Consider the following 23,478-nt stretch of genomic DNA (forward strand, 5'->3'; position numbering starts at 1 on the left):
CTTTTGGTTTTCTGCTATTATACATCAGGATTCCTCTGAGGAAGTACTGCAATTATGCACCAGACATTTTTTAATATTTGTGTATTAACATGCATTGACCACCTCAGATGTTTAAGTATGAGCGTTCAAAATAAGCCCCGTCTGTTATATTCTCCACGTCCTATTTTTTAGGTAACTAATAGATCTTCATAAAGTAGGAAAAAACGTCTCTCTCCACACTGCCTACGGGAGATTGGGGTGATAGAGTAATAACTTTATACGCCAGAGCTGCTGGCAAGTATATGAGCCTGCAGAGAGCTTACATACTGCTGGAAGAATGTGTGTGTGTGTGTGTGTATGTGTGTGTGTGTGTGTGTGTGTTCCAGACCAGGCAATAATCCAAAAGTGTAAGGCTTGACAAGGCTGACAAACAGCAATGTGACCCCTGGCCTCGTCAGTCCTCAGTAGCCAATTAGAGAACAGGTACAGGGTTTAAATTGCCACTGTGAGGAGATGCAGATAGCTCGAAATGACGAGGGGATGCAAGGATCAAGGGGGGAGGTGAAATGAGGAGAGGAGGAAGGACAGTTGGGATGGAGCAGCAGTGCTCTCTGAGGTTACCTACCTCCTTGAGAAGAGACAGGCAGACACACAACAGAAGGATGGGGGAATGGGGGTACAGAGGGAATAAAGAAACACAACGTTTAACAATAAATGAGCCACACGCGACCACATCTAGAACCAAAATTGCAGACATGTTGTGAGGAGGGGTGGGCAAGTATTAAAAACACATGTGAGTAAATACAGAACAATGTGGGGAAAGACTCAAAACCCAACGCTTCATCCCCGACGCCTGGGGAATAAAAATAGCACTTGAATAAAAGTGTCTTGTTTTATGAGAGCATTTAAAAAGACCTCGAGAGTCCTTAAGAGTCAAGATTAATATGAAAGTATTGCAATTTGAGGATTTTAATAATAAAAAGCACTACATACTGTATGTATTTGACCTTTCATGACATCTTTCTATACAGAATACTCTATTTGTGATTTAATACAGCAATGTTTAAATACCACACGGTTATGAGCCAGTGAATGGGGTTGTTTTTCATAGTTTTTACTAACACCACTCAATGTGTGAGAAAACCCAGTGTTTCTCTGGAGAATTTACGTGTGATAGCACTGTCTGTGGAGTGGCAGGGTGATGAGGAGGATGGAAGAGTAACACGACATACCGACATACAGAGCTCAATGACCTGAGAAACAGAAAGTGTGTGAGGAAGCCTCCTTTCTCCACTGACCTAGCTTAAGCAGCCAGCCTTCTCTGTCGGGGTTGAAAAATGTGTGGGTCAGGTCGTTGCCATCATCCTCTGGGATTTTAAAGGGCTCACTTTTAATGCTCTCGTACAAGTTCTGATCAGGAGCAGGAGAGGGAAAAAAAGAAAGATGGACACGTTAGGTGACACATTAGCACTCGTTCCGCATACAGATATCCAGAAAGACAAGACAGCTTCCTCCTACGGCCACTGGTGCATTAATCATGACAGGATTGTGATGATTCTGACTCACACTAATGGAAGCAGTTAGCAAATTCAGAGTGAGGTGAAGTTTCTGAGTAAAAGTCTAAGAGATCTTATCCAATCTAAAAACCTCAAGTATCTTCTCAAAATCTTTGCCCCCTTATAAGACATAAAAAAGTATATTTGTATCCACCCATCTATTTTCTGCACTGCTTATCCTGCACAGGGAGCCTGGAGCCTATCCCAGGGAATTCCCAGGAGGAGGCAGGGGACACCGTGGACAAGGTGCCAACCCATCGCAGGGCACAATCGTACACACATTCACATACTACGGACAATTTGGAAACGCCAATCAGGCTACAGCGCATGCTTTTGGACTGGGGGAGGAAACCAGAGTACCTGGAGGAAACCCCCATAGCACGACTCTGGAGGTTTGAGGCAAATATGCTAACCACTAATCCATCATGCCCCATATATTTGTGTGTGTGTATATATACACACACACACACACATACATACATATATATATATATATATATATATATATATATATATATATATATATATATATATATATATATATGCATGTATGTAAAATTTATTGATATGGTAAAGTTTTTCTCTAAGGAGACATTTATTCTTAGCTGTCAGTGCTTGTAACTTTCAGTACTTTTTTCATAAAAGAAGCCTTCAGTATGGAAGACTGTGCTTTCCGGTTTCTCTGTAACATGACAAGCTGAATTTTTTCATTCTTATTAACGCCAACAGAGAAAAAATACAGGCTGGTGAGGGAGTGATTTATAGCTGAGATAACAGAAGTGATAACAGAAGCTAACTTGTTTCGCAGATGTTCCGCAACATTAAATCTTACTATAGTAGGTAAATGTACTACAGGTTGTTCATTAATTTAAAAAAATGTTTGATTGTCAAATTGCTATAGTATAAGAAGAATAAAACACTTCAATATATGATTACAGTATTACAGTCCGTTTGACTTCATCCCAATCATTGATCATTTTTCTTATAAAAGCATGCCCTGTTATGTTTTATTCTTTAATTATTGGTATGGAATATTGATAAATTCTTTAAGAAATGTGCATATATTTTAATGATCTAATCTAATATACTGTAATCACTAAACAGTGAGATTGGAGTTTAGTATAGTATGCTTCATGCCCTTATTTTGAGGTAATAATAAAGTGTTGCTTTGTACTAAGATTGTTAGAGTTGGGCTCAAATGTCACTGGCTAAGAATTTATCATTTATTTTTCAGGTTACTAAGGATAGGATAGTTGATTGGTACTTTACAATTCTGAGCTATTTTGAATTTGTGAGAAGTCACCCCTGAACATTCATTTGTTTTACTATAAGTTCATTCGAACATATAACACACAAAGCATACAAGAAGGTTACTAGTTTATATAATATCCATGAACTAGTTCTACGTTTGTTTCAAGCTCAAATGGGACAAAAACTATCCTGTAGCTTTTATATCTTTTAGTGCACTTAAATACTAATAGCACATTTGCCCTATACTTATAAATGATCACACTCTGATGCTGCATCCTCAGACTTGCCACTTAGTGTACTTCTCTTCAAGTATACTTAAACATAAATCTCATTTTTGATCTGAGAGAGAGAGAGAGAGAGAGAGAGAGAGAGAGAGAGAGGAATCATCAAGATTCTAACAAAAGACTTCCTGAAGTGTTGGTAAACCATTTAATGCTCATCTCAGGAACTGGTTTCTGGAAAACAAATTATATGGTTGGTCCCCCCACACCTTTATTTATATAGCATGTTTAAAGACAATTTAAAATGCTTCAGAAAATTTATTCTGAGCATACTGTATACTGGGTTACAACTAGCTTACATTAAAAAGGTTATTTAATGGGCACTTAATATAAGTTTACCTAAATATTTTTCTACTCTGAATTTCTTAACTGAATTATTATTAGTACATTTAAAAATTAACTAATATCTTATGTACATGAGCAACTTAAGTATACTTAGTAAACTGTAAAGATACACAGGGTACTTTTCTCCATGTACAGAGTAACAGTATGCTTGTCTTAAGCATGGATAAACTTCGACAGTGCCTCACACTAATATTGGCACCCTTGGTAAATATGAGCAATGAAGGCTGTGAAAAATTGTCTTAACCTTTTGATCTCACAAAAACACTCTGCTCTCATGGATATCAAACAATTGCAAACACAACACAGGTTTATAAAAAAATCTTTGTTAAATATAGGTGTGCAACAATTATTGGCACCCCTACGAATTCATATGAGAAAAATATATTTGAAATATATTCCCATACATGTTTTAAAATTTTTAGCACACCTAGGAACAGGAAATTGTTTAACCATGACTTCCTGTTTCACAGAGCTATAAATATGAGGTAACACATAGGCCAAATTCCCTTAGTCATTCATAATAATGGGTAAGACCAAGGATTATAGCTGTGATGTGCGGCAAAAGGTTGTTGAGCTACACAGAATGGGAAGTGGCTTTAAGAATATAGCACAAGCATCGAAAATGCCCATTTCCACCATCAGCGCAATAATTAAGAAGTTCCAGTCAACTGGAAATGTTATGAATCAACCTGGAAAGGGACGTGTGTCTATATTGTCTCAGTGCACTGTGAAGAGGATGGTTCGAATGGCTAAAAAATCTCCAAGGATCACAGCTGGAGAATTGCAGAAGTTAATTGTGTCTTGGGGTCACAAATTCTCCAAAACTACAATCTGAAGTCACCTACATCACCACACGATTTTTGGAAGGGTTTCAAGAAAGAAGCCTGTACTCTCATCCAAAAACAAACTCAAACGTCTTCAGTTTGCCAGACACTACTGGAACTTCAAATGGGATCGGGTACTATGGTCCGATGAAACCAAAATAGAGCTTTTTGGCAATAAACACCAGAGGTGGTTTTGGCACACACGGAGAAGCAGCCATATGGAAAAGTACCTCATGCCCACGGTTAAATATGGTGGTGGCTCTTTAATGTTTTGGGGTTGTTTTTCTGCCAGAGGACCTGGACATTTTGTTAGGATAGATGGTATCATGGACTATCAAATATCAACAGATATTAAATGAAAACCTGACTGCCTCTGAGAGACACTTTAAAATGGGCCGTGGTTGGAACTTCCAGCAGGACAATGATCCAAAACATACATCAAAATCAACACAAAAACAGTTTACCGACCACAGGACTAAAATCAAGGTCCTGCCATGGCCATCCCAGTCCCCTGACTTCAACCCCATCGAAAACCTGTGGGGTGAACTGAAGAGGAGAGTCCACCAGTGTAGACTCTCCTCTGAAGGATTTGGTGAGATTCTGTATGGAGGAATGGTCTCAGATCCCTTGCCATGTATCAGACCTCATCAGGTATTATAGGAGCTGTTAGAGACTCAGAGCTGTTATCTTGGCAAAGGAAGGTAGCACAAAGTATTGACTAAAAGGTTGCTAATAATTGTTGCACATCTATATTTAACAAGTATGTATATTTTGATAAACCTGTGTTTTGTTTGCAATTGTTTGATATCTATGAGAGCAGAGTATTTTTGTGATTTTTTTTAACAAATGATCAAAAGGTTAAACAATAAAGACAATTTTTCACAGCCTTCTTTGCTCATATTTACCAAGGGTGCCAATATTAGTGGAAGGCACTGTATGTCACCTTTTTTCATTATAAGGCCAGTTTAAACATTGTTTTTCACTGATGCTTGTAAAAGGTTTATTTATTTGTGTTAAGGTTGTCCTGCCACTGTGAAGTCTGTATGTAAGCGCGTTTCTGTGTTATACAATCCAAACCTCTCTAGAAACTGCATGCGTGATGCCTACGCATGTGGGACAGAGTCCATCTCACAGCTTTCTGTGAAGCCCTAAAGATTTTTTGCTACACTACCGGGAATGGAGAATTCTAGTATTCTGTGAAGGTGGATGTAAAGGATTGCTGCTGTTATCTAGTAGCAGTAAGTCACGGTGAATGCACTTGTGGCATAAACTAGAATATACTTCCCAAAACTCAGGTGAATTGATTCAACCCCTCAAATGATTATAATTAACAGGATTATAATTAAACAATAAACTGGATGACTATAAACCTTTAGAGACCTATATAGCTACTGCTGTTCTCATTGCTAGCATGAGGACAGTATCAGAAGTAGCATTGTTAGCAGTCACAGAAATTAAGATTTAGATAATTTTTTCCTGTGTCATTCCACTTTATTATACATAACTTTATTTATGGACTTTAATGTTGTGAATTCTTTATATTTCCGGATTTCTTGAGTTAATACTGATGTCTGGTGAAAACTTCATATGAATAGCCTCATTGGAAATATATTTACTAAAAAAAATGTTGACACGTCCAATACTTATTTCCACCACTGTATAGTGAATGGCAGTACCCTGAGCAGCTCCTCTGGTAGGTCTCCTCCCTCATTGATTCCCCTGTTCATGGAGATGAAGCGCTCCACAGCAGGCTTGTCCCTGACATTGGGGTTGTGAAGGCTGGTGTTCAGCATGATGATCGCAAAGGACAAGACATAACACGTGTCTGTAAAATATGGAACATAATGGAAGTTACACAACAAAGTTGCAAAAAAAAAAGCACCGATTTGAGCGCACACAATAACATGCAATGACATATTCATGAAACTTGTATGACATCAAACAAGCATTGATTTAACTGAATGAATCAGCTTAGCTGCGTGGATGCAAGCTAGTCATATATTTACTTGCCATCTGCACATAACACATCCCAATTGACCCTCGAAGCCATCTAATTGACATGAAACACTTAACACCCTAATTTAGGTGTTGTGATAGTGAGCCAATAAAAGAAAGTATTCAGCAAGCTGTCCAGGTCTGAGGAAAGCAAATGAACTACAATTCCAAAAAGTAACTATCAGAATGTGACTTTAACTGTAGCAGGGTTCTTGGTGCCAGATGGGCTGGTTTGAGTATTTCAGAAATTGCTGATCTCCAGGCATAGAGTTTACACAGAATGGTGCAAAAGGAGAGGAAGGTCTGCAGGCTGAAACACCTTTTTCATGAGAGAGATCAGAGGAGAATGAGCAGACTGGTCTGAGCTGACGGGAAGTCTATAGTATCTCAAATAAGCACTCGCTACAATCGTGGTGAACAGAAAAGCATCTCAGAATGCACAACACATCAAACCTTGAGGTGGAAGGGCTACAACAGCAGAAGACCACATCTGAGGCTATTATGGGCAAAGATAACCTGAACCTGGAAAAAGACCAAGTGGGTTTGTTTTTTTTTTGTATTCTTTAGCTGTCTAGTTTGAGTGAGTCAGTGCACATGATAGCCTCAGATTCTTGTCCTTGGCTGATAGGAGTGGAACCCAATGTGGTCTTCAGCTGTTATAACCCATACACCTCAAGGCTCAATATTTCGTGCATGCTGAGATGCTTTTCTGCTCACCATGGTTCTAAAGAGTGATTATTTGAGTTACTATATCCTTCATGGCAGCTCAAACTTCTGACCTCACTTATCAACAAAGCATTTCCACCCATAGAACTGACGCTCACTTAATGTTTTTGTTTTTCACATCATTCTGTGTAAACACTAGAGACTGTCGTGTGTCAAAAACACATCCTAATTAAGGTGTTGTGATAGTGAGCCAATAAAATTAAGTATTCAGCAAGCTGTCCAGATCTGAGGAAAGCTAAATGAACTACAATTCCAAAATTAAACTAGTGGCATTGTGAGGAAGTTATCTCTGCTTAATATGGTTGTTCAGTAATAATTTGAAATACTTGGATTTGTTTACTTGGATAAGTGTCAGCGACTGTGAGACAATAAAACACTGGCTTTAGCTTTCAGATATTGTGTTCCAATGTGGCTCCAAATGGCTGCCACAGAAGGGGACCCTTGAGAGTTCTCACTGTGAATGGTGTAGCTTTTGAAGGAAAGCCTTTACAAATGAAGGTTGTGTGCAGAGGCAAACAGTGATATACAATAAATTGTGACCTTGTAGTAGTTTTAGGGTTATACCATGAATTTTTCATACAGTTCTCCCGCTAATCACATCTCTTTCTATTGATCTGGAGCATGAGGAAGTGTTTGCACACAGAGCCACAGAGATTGACCAGAGATTCATTTAATTTTCACAGACACTCAGTAAGGTAATTAGAGTCTGGCTATAGTGATAAACCAGCTGACAAAGAGTGAGTGTCATGGCTCTGTGCTGGGCATGAAAACACATGGCTTTCGTTATGCTTGAGATGCAAATACAAGGCAGCACAAAATCTTTAATCCCTGTGATCAATAGAACTTAGTGAAGAACAGACAGAGAAGATGACGTTGCTCTGATTGTTAATGCAATAAGAAGGAGACCACCAGTCTGACCTGTGGATTGGAAGACTCCTGGGTTACACTGACAGTACCGGGACGCGAAGGCCTCCATCATTCTATCGATCTTCTGCGCCTCGCCCGGCAGCCTGAAGCTCCACAGAAATTGCCTGCACAGAAACAGTGTGTGGGTGGTTCAGCCAGAGATCCGAAACATCAATAACAACATGAGGAATATGTTCTAGGAAATAACCCTCAGGTGATGCTCAAAGGATAAGATGCTCGAAAATACTGGAGCTGCAATGGAACATAAGCACAACCAACCCAGCTTAACACCTGGATATCTTCAACTGGTCAAACGTGGACATTTTCTACTATATGCAGTTCTGAAAACTACAGGTTTTGCTGGACTGAAATATCTTTCTCATCTGCAAGTGCCTTAAAAACTCTTCTGAATTCTTGATTCTGGATGTTGTATTTCCTTCTGTAACTAGAAGTCAGACTGACATAGTCTTGAAGTGCTTGAGTGATTTACGCAACAGTCAACAGCATTCAAGGTACGCCAGAGCCCCAAATAATCTAAACAATTCTGACAGAAGCTTAGCAAGCAAGCTAACTATGAAGAACAGCAAAGAGATTTAGATGGAGAAGTGTAGACAGTGTGTAAAGATGGAATTGTGTTCTCCATCAGTTTGAGGAACATTCCAGCACTGAAGGTGGTATAACACCTAAAAAAAGCACCTATCACATAACCGTGACTGTACAAATTTCTTCAGAATGAATCATTTATTTCGCAACCAAGCAATGGTTTGAAGAGGGAATAATGTGCCAGAAGGTGCAGGGCCAAAACACACAGACAAACCATGTTTACTGCTAACAAGCTGCTATTGTAGAACTAGACATTTCTCCGGGGGCAGGACACACAGTGTATGGTTCTAGAGAGCGTTTAACTGGACAATCAAGAAAAATTGCACAAACATGAATCATCAAAACATTCTGATCTTTTTCCCAGGACTATAAAAATTAAAATGAGTATCTCCATCCATCCATTTTCTGTACTGCTTATCCTGTACAGGGTCGCGGGGAGCCTGGACTGTCTTCCAGGGGACTCAGGGCAAAAGGTGGGGGGACACACTGAAAGAGGTGTCAAACCATCGCAGGGCACAATCACACACTCACACACCACAGACAATTTAGAGATGCAATCAGCCTACAATTCATGCTTTGGACTGGGGGTGGAGACCAGAGTACTTTGAGGAAACCCCCAAGGCACGGGGAATCAAACTCAAACCCTGTAGGTGGGTGGCAAACGTGATAACTACTAAGCCATCATGCCCCCCTGAAACTCTCCAAAACTACTTTTTTTGTATTACTTCCAGAAATTGTATTGTATATTTGTCCACAGAACTAAAGGCAGCTGGGTGAATGGGTGAATAAGACAGTGTAAAGCGCTTTGTAGAACCGCTAAGGTAAAAAAGCGCTATATAAATGTGGACCATTTACCATTTGAAGGACAGGCAGAAAAAGCTCTGAAACACTCATTTTGATTGCAATTCTGGTTAGCACTAAAAGTGAGAAAGGAGGAATTTGCATTTAAAAATTGGATTAAATTCCACTGGAAGACACCTAGCGCTGCATTTATAGCCTAATCTATTAGTGGAAATACAGCCTTATGTGAAATTGTAAAGAATTCTGTGTTTACAAAGAAAAATTCACTAAGAGTTTACAAAGCGTTTTCACTAACTGATTATCAGAATTATCCACATCAGTCTCTCGCATCACATGCAGTACAAGTCAATCGCAACATTTAAACATGAGTCTCGTCTTTCTGATCACCGGTTGCTCTTAAAGTAGTGGGGCAATAATACAACCAGTGCTGTTGGATAAATTTCTTGCTACTAATGTACTTTTATTAGGCCACTTGAACGTTTTAAAGCACTGAAACACCCTTCAGGTGACGCTCAAAATTATAAACAAGCTGAAATGTAGCATGCGGAGAACCAACCCACCGTAACGCCTGGACAAGATTGAGGTCTGCGAATTCATGGAGCTCCACGAAGGCCTGGAGCACTTTAATGTTGAAGTCATCCCTGTGAAAGAAAAAAAAATCTCGGAAAATAAAACACAGAACAGCACGAGTGCCAAAATCCCACCATTGGTGCTTCTCAGCAGTACAAGTTATTGTTTTAGAGATCAGAGAATTTACAATGGGTCAGAGCCAAACCACTGCACAGGATAATCATCTGACTTTTTGTCCATCTAAGTTATGCAGCCTCAAAAGTTTGCTGTTTTGACAGGCACATCCCTAGAGGTGTTCTATTTACTTTAAAGAGATAAGAAACACATGTGGCCCCAGCTGCTTTTTTTTTATTTTTAATTACTGCACGGTTTTGTGGCCGTTCTGCACAATAAACCCAGACCATCAATTTCCGGGGGATTTACTGTATGCCATGCTCAGAAACACCAGGCACCCAACTTTATCAAAAATGAAACAAGGTCTTACCGTTCCCCTAAGTAATCCCCAATGACTGTTTTGTTTAGACCCTCCCCTTTGTAGAGGAATTGGGCTATATCTTCAGGAGTGTGTTGCAGGAGGTCATTCTCCAAGAGAAATTGGATCCCCTAAAAGGTAAACATGCATGATATGTACCAAATCTCTCAAAGCAAGCAAACCTACAAATCTACACTCCTCTATGTTTTATTAACTGCAGATAACCCTGGATCTGTTTCTTTGACTAACATTCATGTGGCCCACTAAAACGAGATTAGTTAAGTACATGTGTTAAAAACAGAAAATAAAGTCAATTTTAGCAAGAGCAACATTAACATTTATTGCTTATTTATTTAGCCTTGCCTTTTTGGGATCCATGTTGAATTTCTTTCTTCCCATGGCAATCTGTTTGTTTCTCTGTGTGGTTTTGCTATAATTTGCAGAAAGAGAACAAAACAACAGCAAAGCAATTATTCTCATGTTGCTGTAGTCCTTAAATGACTTCTTGAGAGAAGGAACATCTCAATAGATGGCAAATATACTATAAAAAAAAAAAAATAATTAAAAAAGTAAAGTAATACTTCATAACCATTTTCTGCCTAGATGACTACAACCCAATGAAATATTCATGATAGCAGAGGTTTACAAAGTGCAGCTGTACTCAATGCTGATGAAACGTTTGAATAATTATATGCAAATTGGAGCTTTGCATATGTTGGCTGTTGATGTGTAAAACTAAGTAACAATCTCCAGTAGACTTATTTTATTGAAATATATAAAAATGGCACACTTCTTTGATGATGAACAAGAACAACATAAAAACCTGGTCTCTCTTACATTCAGATGTGTTAGATAGAGAATAAGAATAAGCTAAATAGCCTTAAATATTTGCGATATATTTAGAAACTACTCACAGTCACACATTTTCTTGTAAGTGACTGGCTATAGCCCTCAAAAAACATAACTGGCTGATAAACCTGTAGGTAGCTGTCTAAAGGAAAATAATGAACGATCAGTTCCTTTTCCAAAATCAACATAGTTTCAGAATTGCACATTTTAGGAGCTCACAAAAGCCAATTTACACAAACAGTTACATAAAGACTTGCAATTGTAAATCTTTGAAGATGTGTGTGGCGGCCTGGGAAAAAAAAAACACATGGCCAAATTTTAATATTTTTGACTATATATAGTCCTGACTACCGGCTTTCCTGATATTAAATAACAGAAGTAACGTTATTGCATTTTAAAATCTGGTTACCTCCAAAAGTGAAAATAAAGAAAGCTGCATTTAAAGATTACACTCCAATTTTGCTGAAAGTCACCTTGACATTCCTCTAAGTTTATAACATAATCTAACTGACAACAACAACAACAACATAACATTACTGATAAATAATAAATAAAAATTTAAGTTTACAATGTAAAATGTGTTCTTACTTTGATTATTAGCATCATCCACATCAATCTGTCTCATCACCTGAAGTAAAATACACTTGTGGCATTTAAACACAACCCTCAGCATCATCCCTTTCACTTGACTGATCACTGATCTTGATATCAATTTCATTTGATTCATTTTATTAAGTCAAAAACATATTGATATCAATGTCTTTTTATTAGGCCACTTAAACATTACTTAACATAACTTCTGAACAGATTGTATATAAGCGCTCTCAACTAAATTGATTAGGCATGTGTATACACTACACGGCCAAAGGTTTGTGAACACCCGAAAAACACCTTGCTTGTTGAACATCCCATTCCAGATTTAGTCTCCCAATTGCTACTGTAACAGTCTCTACCCTTGAGGGAAGGCTTTCCATTGGATTTTGGAACGTGGCTTTGGGGATTTGTGCTCATTAAGCCACAAGAGCATTAACACAAGGTCAGGCATTGATGTTGGTTGAGGAGGTTTGGGGCACAGTCAGCATTCCAGTTCATCCCAAAAGTGTTCAGTGGGGTTGAGGTCCAGGGCTCTGTGCAGGCCACGTGCGTTCTTCCACTCCAGTCTTGGCAAACCATGTCTCTATGAACCTCATTTTGTACACACTGGCATTGTCATGGTGCTGGGGACCTTTAGTTCCAGTGAAGTGAAATCTTAAAACCACAGCACACACAGACATTATAAACAATTATGTGCTTCTAACTTTATGGCAGCAGTTTGGGGAAGATTCACATATGGGTGTCCACATATTTTTTGGCCATATAGTATATTTCACTATGGTAAATAGCTTTACAACAACTTGATTAAATTGTTAAAATTGTGCGAGGAAATTATACTCAGCTAGGGAGATTTTAGACCTATCACCATTAGGCAGACTGATTGCATTTCTCACTGCAACTGGTATACTAGCATGTTTGCAGGCAGAAATTCAGGGAATGGTTATGAATTAACATAACTAAAAACATTTCCACATCTTTCAGATAAAAAAAATTATTTACATTTTCTTAAAGTAGAAATGTCAAAGCATATTATTGGCCTAAAAACTTTTTCAATCATTTCTGGTTGTTTTCCAGAATTCTGCCATAGAAATATAGAACGATAAGTTTTCCCAGACCGCCGCACATTTGAAAGACAACACAATGTACCAATCTAGCTTTCATCTCTTTTAATTTGACCACAGATTGAATGGACGCTGTTGCAGCTGCCCTCCTGCCACACAATGATGCCGTCCATCAGGCAGATGACAGTTTGTGAATGGAGTGGGTTTTACTGAACATGTACATGTGGACAGATTGCTACATGTGAACAAATAAAGGGGATTACCACAGCGGCCAGCTGCATAGCTGAGAGCATTAATGTTTGTTTAACAGTCCAGTGGTGTTATAGGCAAAACATTTAATGCCAGCGTTTTCTTTGTGCCACATATTCTGTTTGTGCAGTAAAAGATGCTGATGATATCCATAGACTCACCTCTCTCCCACACAGGTGAGCTGCTCGATTTCCGTCATCACTTCTGCAATCTCAAATTTCAACCGCTGCCAAAAAGTGTCAGAGAATTAGCCTTCTGAGAGAGAAAGCCTTCCATAGTATTAATTTCTTATAACTTGAAAAGGAATGATCAAAAATAATCAAGTCTGTGTCAAGTCTTTTGCTGCGGATTCTGCCCGGAGTGCCCTCATTTGAGCAAAGCTTGAAAAGAGGACAGGCTTCCGTTCATAGCTCTTATAAAGAAACAGGAATAAAACATAACAGGACATGCTGTTTTAATCAGTGCTACAGTAGTGTGATGGCATTAGCACCCTGAAGCTTATTATTTTCAGATAACATGCATGTCCTGAAGTGTTTTATTCCTCTTATACCGGGCAATTTGCTAACAATTATCATTTTTCATTTATTAATGAATGACACAGCAGTTGGCGCACGGTGATTTTGTAGTTAGCGCGTTTGCCTCACACCTCCAGTTTTGGTGGTTTGATTCCCACCACCTCCCTGTGTGTGTCAAGCTTGTAAAACCTGCACCCGGATAAGATTGGACACTCCCGATTTAGTATTAGGCTAAGATCATGGTACATATAATGTGTATGCAGATATAGTGTACATATATAGTCTCAAAGGTACTTACCTCAATGTCATCCAGTAGTTCTTTTTTCCTGCGCCGTATGTTTGTCAGCTCATCCCTCTCATCTAAGGACAGATCCTCAGGTACTACAAAAGAGAATGTGGGTAAAGATAGCTATAAATAATGTCTAAGAATTTACTCTGTGGATGATAGAAATGTCCACACAATCTGGCTTTTAAAAGTAGTACTTTAAATAAGAGCAGTTAAAGGACCAGTGTTTTTTTCCTCTTCCTTATCACACTAGATGTATTCAGTTCCAACTCTACGGGGGGCGTTCTCTGCAAAATTCAACAGCCAAGAACCTTCATATGCCACTCTCTTAGAACTGAGTGGAAATTCACAGTACAGGAAATTGCACACAAAAAGTATAACAGCAGAATCTCGGTTGTGAACAGTAGCACCTTCGTATCCTTAAGATGATTTTGTGAGTCACATGGCAAGGAAGTAGGTCACTTTTGCATTTAGCCGTGTTAAATAATACTCACTCCCCCACTCTTCACTTTCTTATGCTAGCTGTATCCAATGATTTTGGAAGCAAAACCCTCAGCTGAATCACTCTGCTAAGCTGCTTTACAACTCATCATCCAACAAATCCCAATCATCTTTCAACAATAGTATGTGCTCTATATTTAGCAAAACAAAATGACAGATACACGAGCCATTAGTTTCAAGATGGTGAGAACTCTGAGCGCCTGGAGTGACGGATGTGCTGCCAAGCTCTGAGGAGATGAACATCACTGCATGAGTGTGTGAGGCCACCAAAGATGGTGCGTTATTATTTCAGAGCAAAATGAAGTCTTTGTAGTGCGGAAAGACCAGAGGACACAAACTGACACATAAGCTGCAATTGTCACAAACAGTCTGAGCAATGCCCTAACCCTCCTACCCTGCTGTGAAGAATTCACTCACTAAATAAAAGGCTTTAATGTCGCTGATTGCTCAGTCACAGAGCTCAATGACAGGCCCCCGCTGTGTGTTTGAAAGAACACACTAGTGTTCGAAGCACAGGGATAATTTAACATTGTTGAGGCTTACGTGCTGGGCCAGAAATGCAGCGACAAAATCAAAGTTGGTTGACGTCATCAGGGATGGACAAATGCTTAATTCTTTAGCTAGTTCTCCAGGCAAGTAAACGCTCCAATGTGCTGCACACTCAATTTTTTTTTGGTTGCCCGGAAACATAATTGACTAAGCTACAAGGTGGTAGCTAACATAATTTAATAATGTATACTGAGTTAGTTAAGTACATTAATACAGACTAAGGGAAACAACCAAGCATAAGACCATGTAACATCATGTTTGCACCATCAATAAACTGTCATCAAATTTCAGTTATGAGATGTGGGGCTGTGTCCTCACATAGCACATAAAAGATACTATTCGAGTCTGCATCAAGCCTGCGACTCATTCAGTACGTTTACATGGACAGCAATAATCCAATATTAACCAGATTAAGACAATACTCTGATTAAGAAACTAGCATGTAAACAGCGATTATTGATGACCTTAATCCGAATAAAGTCATACTCGAAGTAAACACAAATCGAATTAAGGCATGTGGAGTATTCTTATTTTAGTCGCATTAGCGACGTGCATTACAGACATGTAATAATCACATTATTAACGTCGTGTGGGAGTTTTCACCGCATTTTGCGACAGGACACGTACACACACGGCAGTGCTCAACTGTTTGACAGCAAACAAGAGAGCACGGCTGCGTCCGAAACTGCGTACTTACCTGCTATATAGCAGGACAAATATATGCGTTTCGGCTACTATATAGTAGGTAAGTAACTAGTTTAGGACGCAGCCCACGGCTTCAAGCAGTCGTCTATTTGCACATATAGCATGACAAATAATTAACTGCACTTGAAACTTCCGTAAAAATTTAAAATAAAAACACCCAAAACTGTATACGGTTCCATAACGAAGACGAACTGTATGTCGATACGTGAAATTCTGGAGGGAACGTTGGATGGCGTGGTGCGGTGACGTAATGACATGTGGCGTTAATCGATCTATGTTCTATAACATGTAAAACGGGAACATGAAAGGAGTATTCTAAAAGTGACTCATGTAAACACCTTAATCACAATATTGTCTTACTCAGAATAAGGTCAATAATTACATTATTGCTGTCCATGTAAACATAGTCAATGACATCACCAAACTGTAGGCTTCTTCTTTTTTGATGCTTTTCCAGGCTAGCCTCTTTCAGATGTTGATTGTTTTATGGCATTTCTCCCTTCAGTCTCCTATTTGGGAGGTGAAATGCTTCTCAACTGGGATAATATGGTGATTGACCTGACCAGTCTAAAACCTTCCACTGTGTCCCCCTGATAAAGTCCTTTGTTGAGTTGGCAGTGTGTTTTGTATCATTGTCTTGCTGCATGATAAAGTTCCTCCAAATTAATTTGGATGCATTTCTCTGTAAATTGGCAAACATAATGTTCCTGTAAACTTCTGAATTCATTCTCCTGATACCATCATGAGTTACATCATCAATAAAGATTAGTGAGCCTGTTCCAGAAGCAGAAATGCAAGCCCAAGTGTCGTGTCAAAAACGACTAGTGGTGCTAATGATCTTTTTCCATAAGTGATCATACTCAAAAGCACAACTGAAAGTAAAAATCTAGAACACGCTGGATAAGAAAAGCAAAAATCCAGTAAATTGTTCAAGAAACAATATGAGATAGAATCAGGGAGACATCCCAGTGATATGAATCTATACACAGTCTCAATGCCCTATTTATAGAGTCTTATTTTTAGTCTACACCCAATTATCTCATTCTTTTGAACTCCCAATATGATTTAATGGTGTCTTTTTTAATTTCCCCTTAAACTCTACTTTTCTCTTATTTTTAAATCCCCTTAGAATAAACTTTTCTCACTTCGGAATCCCCTTAAAACCCATTTTCAGCCATTGGATAGCCCCTTATCTTCATGTTTTTCTTTCTGGTATTTAAAATTTTTTCCAAGTACCTCAATGGCATTCCTACTTCCTGTAACTGAGCTGTGAGCATCTCATCGCCCCGTTGTCCTGGGCATTTTTGGATATTTTACCACTTCTTCATTATGGGTGAGATATATTTTTTATTATTTGTTTACTATTACACATATTTTCTCTCTAATCCTAAGCTTGTTATACATTTTTGGTGCTTCTTAAACATCTTGTGAGTGTGTGTGTGTGTTTCTTAAACATTTTGTGTGTGTGTGTGTGTCTGTGTTTTCAACTTTATGCTCTTTCCATGCAGTGTATTGATACCTTTTTCTTACAATCTTTGCATGTGCTTGTGCATGTATATGTGGATATATGTAAGTGTTACCACTACTGTTTTATCTCATTTTTGTTCTTTCTCTCTGTTCTCTGTCCAGCTGACCACGCCCCCATTCAGCTGGACATTCTCTCTCTTGGCTGCTCAATCTCTCAAGCCTTGGTGAATATCTACGTCATCAGCTGGCACATTTGGCAGTAGATGTAACAGCTCTGTTGGAACGTCTCTGCTCTTCACCTGTACCCCCAGGGTTTCCTCATCCTCCTGCTTATCGTATCATTCCATCGGTGACCTATGCTCATGCTTCTACTCAAACTGAGGTTCATCTGTTTCCCATAACCTCTGTGGAGCCATGACACTACCTCCACCATGTTTCACAGATGGGCCTTTGGCCTTTCCATCACTTTGGTAGCGGTTATCTTGGTTCCAGAACTTTTTTGGCTCTGTATTTCTTTGCAAATTCAAATATGGCTTTCTGATTCTTACTGCTGACGTATTGTTTGCATCTTGTGGTATGGCCTCTATATTTCTGCCCCCAAAGTATCCTTAAAATGATGGATTGTGATACCTTCACCCCTGCCCTGTGGAAGTTGTTGGTGATTTGGGTTTCTTTTTTTGTTTTTGGGGTTTTCTTCACATCTTTTACAATGTTTCTGTCATCAGCTGTTGTTGTCTTCCTTGGCCGGCCCATTTGGTGTCTGTTGCTCAGTACACGAGTGGTTTCTTTCTTTTTCAGGGCATTCCAAATTGTTGTATTGGCTATGCCCAATGTTTGTGCAATGGCTCTAATTAATTTTCCCTCTTTTCTCAGCTTCAAAATGGCTTGTTTTTCACTCATGTTGGCTTGTCCTTTTTAACAATAAATGCAGTCTTCACAGGTGAAACTGAAGGCTAAAACCAAGAGTAGATCTTCAGAGCTATTTATTGTTTAAAATATCAATCTAACAAGAAACACCTGTCAGTCATATGTTCTACAAATTTGGTGGTCTGACACAAAATGTGCCATGTTCTATATCGTTTAACACATCTACATATAAATACCAGGAAATAAAAACTGAACTTCTCATATTCATCTTTTGATTTCAAACCCAACTGTCTTCAGTCTACAGCAAAAGAAAAAAGTAAAAAAGAATTGGCCGGGACGACATATAACAACTTCATGCTGGACTTTGTTTTCCTCAATTTTGTCAGTGTTTCCACACAACTGTGCATTCCTGATTCTGAAAAGATCGTACGTCATCTGTGCACCCCTGACTTGTAAAAACCATTCTACCGTCATCTCCTCATTGAGACAAAGTGCATTAGTGGAGAAAGACAGAAAGACATCAATATGCAGCTGAGCTTCCATATGCATTAGAGAGTCAATGAATTGAACCAATGAGAACTGTCCTGTGTAGTCCAGTCTGTCAGCATGAACACAGTAGGGCATCCACAGGCATCATAACATCAACTGCACACTATATGAATAGATTACAAACTACATGCAAAACCTCATGCAAATCCTCAGCGCTATCTGACCCTGTCTGGCTTGTTTCAATAAAACCACTCTGATCAAATGTTCAAATCTAAGAGGAAAACATTTCACCTATTCCTGGTTTCTGTTCAAAAAAATTAAAGCCTCCATCTCTCTTAAAGGCTGAGCTATGCTTACTAATCTGAGTAGCTCCTTTAACCAAGTCTTGTGACTACTAAGGCTTCTTAAGGCTTGCATAAAGCAGCTAGAACTACAGATGCAGAAATACTGATACTTAATTTTAAGCAGTGGAATACCTCAGACATTGCCACTATTGGCAAAAGAATCCACAAGTAAGTCTGCCAAGCTCTAACAAAGGATGCATTCACATTACTGTCTACAGTAACTGCAGCTTGAACACCATTTTGTAATCGACATGCTAAGTCATGCATTCCAACCAACTATTTAATGTACGGCTACAATCAATAGAAGAAAAAAAAGTAGTTTCAGAGTTGCGAATGAAGACAGGGAGATGGGAGGCAACTTGATGTTCTCCAGATCAGTCTGGAAATAATAGAGAAGATGACGTTTGTGTACTACTCATACTCAGTAACAATGGCAACCCAAACAAATGCCGGCAAGCTTCATTACGGTTGAGCAAACCCGAACCTACTTGCACAACGCGCTGATCTGACTGCTAACCAAAGATACCTCATATATAGCATAGTCTGAAGCATATTAGCTTTGAAGTAGAAGGTATTAAGTAATACACTACATACCGTGGCTCCCTATCCATGTCTCGCTTTCCTTGTACTGCATGGTAGATACGTGCACCGTTTTCTTGTACAAATGCGAACTTTGGCAGTCAGATAAAAAATTTTTACCCCCCAAAAAAACTCCCTGACAACCCGCCTGTGTTTGCACAGAAACTCTGAAACTCCGAGGGCATTGTTTGCATACCTACGACAAGCAGGCATTCAGGTTAAACCGGTCTATCTATCTGCTGCCTTGAGGAAACGTGGCCTACAGTCAAGTCCAACTCGTGATGCAGAAAAAAAATGCCAAAACAAACTGGGAAAGAAAAACGCACTCAGGATTCTTGATGAGCCACAAGCTAGTCATCAAAGAACACTTAAAGGCACAAGTATTTATTTTAGTTACACTACACTACGCACACAATGTGGAACTGCAGACTCTGTATCTTTATTGGCTGTATACGTTCAGGCTCGGTTGCTGTTGGGACTTGTGTTGCTGATTTACTGATAATCCATACTCTGATGAAGGCTTATTGTTGAAATGGTTATGGCAAATGTCACCAGTGAAGTTAACACCCATGTAAAAAAAAAAATGCTGACTCAATATGTAAATCTAATGAGTAGTTCTGACTTAAAAAACGAATAAAATAAGGATAAAATTAAATTGTTCTCCATTGGAGACGCAATAAGGAGCTCTGCCTATTCGAGAACTTTAAGAAAAGCCATTCAGGTAAAACGCCATCATGAAGCTGCCAAGATTGTGTACAGTTTCCATTGGAAATACTATTAAGAATTTAAAAGACAAAATACTTTGGATTAATTTAACACTTTTCTTGCTCCCTGCTTAATTTCCTATGTGATATTTCATAGGACATTACCATAAAACCCTGCAAAATCATGTGTGTCCTTTTGATCCGTAGTGTAACTCACGAAAAGAGAGGAGGCTCAATGGAAAAATGTCATATTCGCTTCCTCATAAATAAGAGTGCACAGCTCATTAGTCTGTACAAGTCATCTACAATGGAAAATGTCCTGTTTTTACCCAAACTGAAGAAAAAAACCCCCACAAAACAAATCTCAAAGACAATCTCGAGTTTCTGTTATTAATAACAATGTCTCAATAAGTATCACTGAATAGGACGCCATAGCATTCAAGGAGCCTGCATTTTTCTAGAAATGTAACCTATTACAGTTTCTAATGACTGTTCCAGTCATATCTGCTTTATCTAATTTAATAGTCTGACGTTTTGGCCATGGTGTGATTTTAAATAACACCACCAGTACATCTTGCATCCCAAGCAGCATGCCTAAATGCGTCTTAAATTTCTCCTTTTATACTTTGTATTTGCACAATAAAATCCATCCACTCCACAATAAAAGACTTCACTTCATCTCCCAAAGTAGGCATTAAGCCAATTTACTGTCTGCACACAATTTAGAAAAAAATATATTAAAAACAAAAGCTTCCTCTTTGAATCCCAGAAAAACAAATAAACATCCAAACCAGCTGTGCACGGGTTCATTCACAAATCCCACAGATTTACGTCATTTTGGGAACAGTGCTTACTTGTCCTACTTTAATTAGTACCTGACAGGGGTTACACTGCATTTCTCCTATTCATCTCCCTCTTGCTAATTTCCTGCTTCAATACTAATAGTGTATCTAGCCCGTCTCCCGTCTCACGGGCTGCCACGTGTTCTCCTCTGCATGTTCTGATGCCTCAGGGCCATTTTAAATCCAATCATGCCAGCTGAATCATAATGCATACTCCCAAAAGCCTTCACATAAGGACAAACAAACAGATCATCGTCTTGCTAAGCAAACAGCTCCTTGATGCTGTGGAGACTGAAGTGGAAACTTTGAAACGATTGTTAACCAGACAGAACATTTCTCCATAAAGTTTCAGCCAACGTCTGGGTCTAATTGAAGAGCTAAAGCATATTGGATCTCTGGAAGGCTTGAGCTCTGTTATTACCAGCTCGTCTTACAAGCAACTTTCCAATGACCTGCTTTAACCATGGACTCGTGCTTGCAGGGGGTCACGTGTGCTTTACTGAAGATGTCCTGTTTCTGATCCCCTCACTGTCCCTCCGATGACTCAGTCAGGAAATGAGTTTAGTGTCTGATTCCAGCCGACTGATAGGGGCAAACAGGCCTGTTTATATTGGCTCTGGCTCTCCAGACACCACATCTGGAAACGAACAACGAGAAATGGGGGATGGTCTCTTCCAAGTCCACACTTTTTGTAGATGTGAGAGAGAGAGACTGCTTTGTTATGTCTGAAATATGGTTGATGAAGATTGAGTGTGTAGTCACAATGGTCTTATTGGTTCTGAAGGTTGTTTTTTTTTAATTATTATTAATGGCCTCACTTTCCACACACACTTTGCCAGGAACGTCCTCGGGTCTCTAAGGGCATTTTTACACTTGGTTCGAATACTTGAGTCCGCACCCAGGACAGATTCTGGGCTTGTTTGGGGGAGGGGCTCAAAATCACACGCTTGAGTTCACATAGAAGAAATCCTTCTGAACTATAGATCGATTGCACAATTCCATACATTACTTCTGTTCACACAGGTTTGCAAAATTTCAGGCACTAGGTTGATCTTTTTGCATCCATTTTCCTGTAGTATAAACACTCAAGTGACGATAACAGCGCTTTTTTGGATGCAAGACATGTCATCGTGCAGAAATACTGCAAACGAGGAGCTAATCTTGTTTTAAGCCATGCAGACCGGCACTACGTCTCATTGCACCACAAACGTGAGCTAATTACAGTGGTCCGGTCTTATGAACGTCTGATTTTATATATCAATAACCATAGTAACCTTTCCCCAGCATCAGGAAAGTAGAAACAGGAAGTAACGTGACAAGTTGAACAATTTATGCTACTCTGCATGCAGCGCCGACTATGAATAGCTTCCACAACTAATGTGGACCAGCTCAAGCAGCTGAAGCAAACCCAAACCACCGTTTTCAAGACAGCCAGAGACTGGTTCACACGTGTTCACACTTCACCAATCATACTAAAGTGTCCCAAGTCAATATAATTCTAAGCTGTGAAGCAGTCGTTGCTATTACAAATCCAACTGTAAGGATTTAATGATAGTCTGAAATTTTCAAGCAAATATGCCAATGTTTTTCAAATATTGCTTCCCAGGTATTTTTAATTAGTACTGCAATGTATCGCACCGGGAACTTCTGGGACCACTCATGTTCACCTCTATACCAGGAAGAAGTGACACATTTTCCCCCGGGTTACACTAAAAGTAATTGTGAAAAGCCGGTCATGTCAGGACTTATCCTCCAACAATGGGTCTGTGAGATTTGTTTTTAACTTCATCCCACTTCTTTTACTAATCTGACTAACATAATATGGATTATTTCATATTCTAGCCTTGAGAGATATCTCTACTGCAGCTTAGAACTTACATGTTGGATATTCTCTGACTGTAGTTTAGTGAAAAATGGGTCATATAAATTTTTCAGAACTTTCTGATTAATATGTGAAATACGTTAGGATTACATAAATAAAGCTGAGAAATGAGACAAGTTGCAATTGATCAGTTGATTACACCCTCTCTCTCCCGCTGATTAGCCAAGCTAGTGGCAGGTGTGCATCCTCACAATCCCTCATACTCATCCTCCTCCTCGTCACAGAAATGTTTCCATTTTAAATGGCTGACCTTAATATTCAGGATAGAACAGCTGTGTGATATGACAGATGCAGGATAGTATAATGCAGTAGTGCGTTAGTAGGCTGGATTAGGAAGGGAAGTCAAATTCATTTTACAACCAACTCAACCAATCCAGGTCAATGAGGGCTTGAAACCCATAGTATAGTTGTAACTTCACCTCTCTGCCGGAGAGCGTTCACCTCATGTTCATTGTGATGGGCAAATAAGTTTGGGACCGCCATTTTTCGTGTGCAAAATACAGCACAATTTAGTTGTTTAGCACGTTCAGTTAGCTGCATATTAATTTTCATTAAAAAACACAATGTCTTAATATGTTTAAGCTGTTATTTAAACTATTTATTTCATTACACTTAATGAAGTAAAACCAATCATTCTTGAGTTGAATGTACATCCCGGAAAAGTGCATGGTCCATATCATGCATTG

The 23,478-nt window shown here is 39.0% G+C and overlaps 1 protein-coding gene across 2 annotated transcripts in view; it reads right to left on the minus strand.

Moving 5' to 3' along the window:
- Positions 1–23,478, minus strand: part of cyth3b (cytohesin 3b) — a 45,120-nt gene that overhangs the window by 7,361 nt on the left and 14,281 nt on the right. Inside the window, exons 1-9 of one of the 2 annotated variants that reach the window (XM_053653681.1) lie at positions 19,380–21,744; positions 13,876–13,958; positions 13,224–13,288; positions 10,673–10,739; positions 10,322–10,440; positions 9,828–9,908; positions 7,876–7,988; positions 5,913–6,061; positions 1,278–1,389 (exon numbers count right to left, since the gene is read on the minus strand). In XM_053653681.1, coding sequence (XP_053509656.1) covers positions 1,278–1,389; positions 5,913–6,061; positions 7,876–7,988; positions 9,828–9,908; positions 10,322–10,440; positions 10,673–10,739; positions 13,224–13,288; positions 13,876–13,958; positions 19,380–19,419 — 829 coding nt within the window. In that variant the 5' untranslated portion in view covers positions 19,420–21,744. Of the gene's footprint in view, positions 1–1,277; positions 1,390–5,912; positions 6,062–7,875; positions 7,989–9,827; positions 9,909–10,321; positions 10,441–10,672; positions 10,740–13,223; positions 13,289–13,875; positions 13,959–19,379; positions 21,745–23,478 lie in introns of those variants that run through there. The other variant, XM_053653689.1, reaches the window with a different exon arrangement.

Source organism: Ictalurus furcatus, chromosome 2, assembly GCF_023375685.1.
Source record: "Ictalurus furcatus strain D&B chromosome 2, Billie_1.0, whole genome shotgun sequence".
Taxonomy (NCBI): domain Eukaryota; kingdom Metazoa; phylum Chordata; class Actinopteri; order Siluriformes; family Ictaluridae; genus Ictalurus; species Ictalurus furcatus.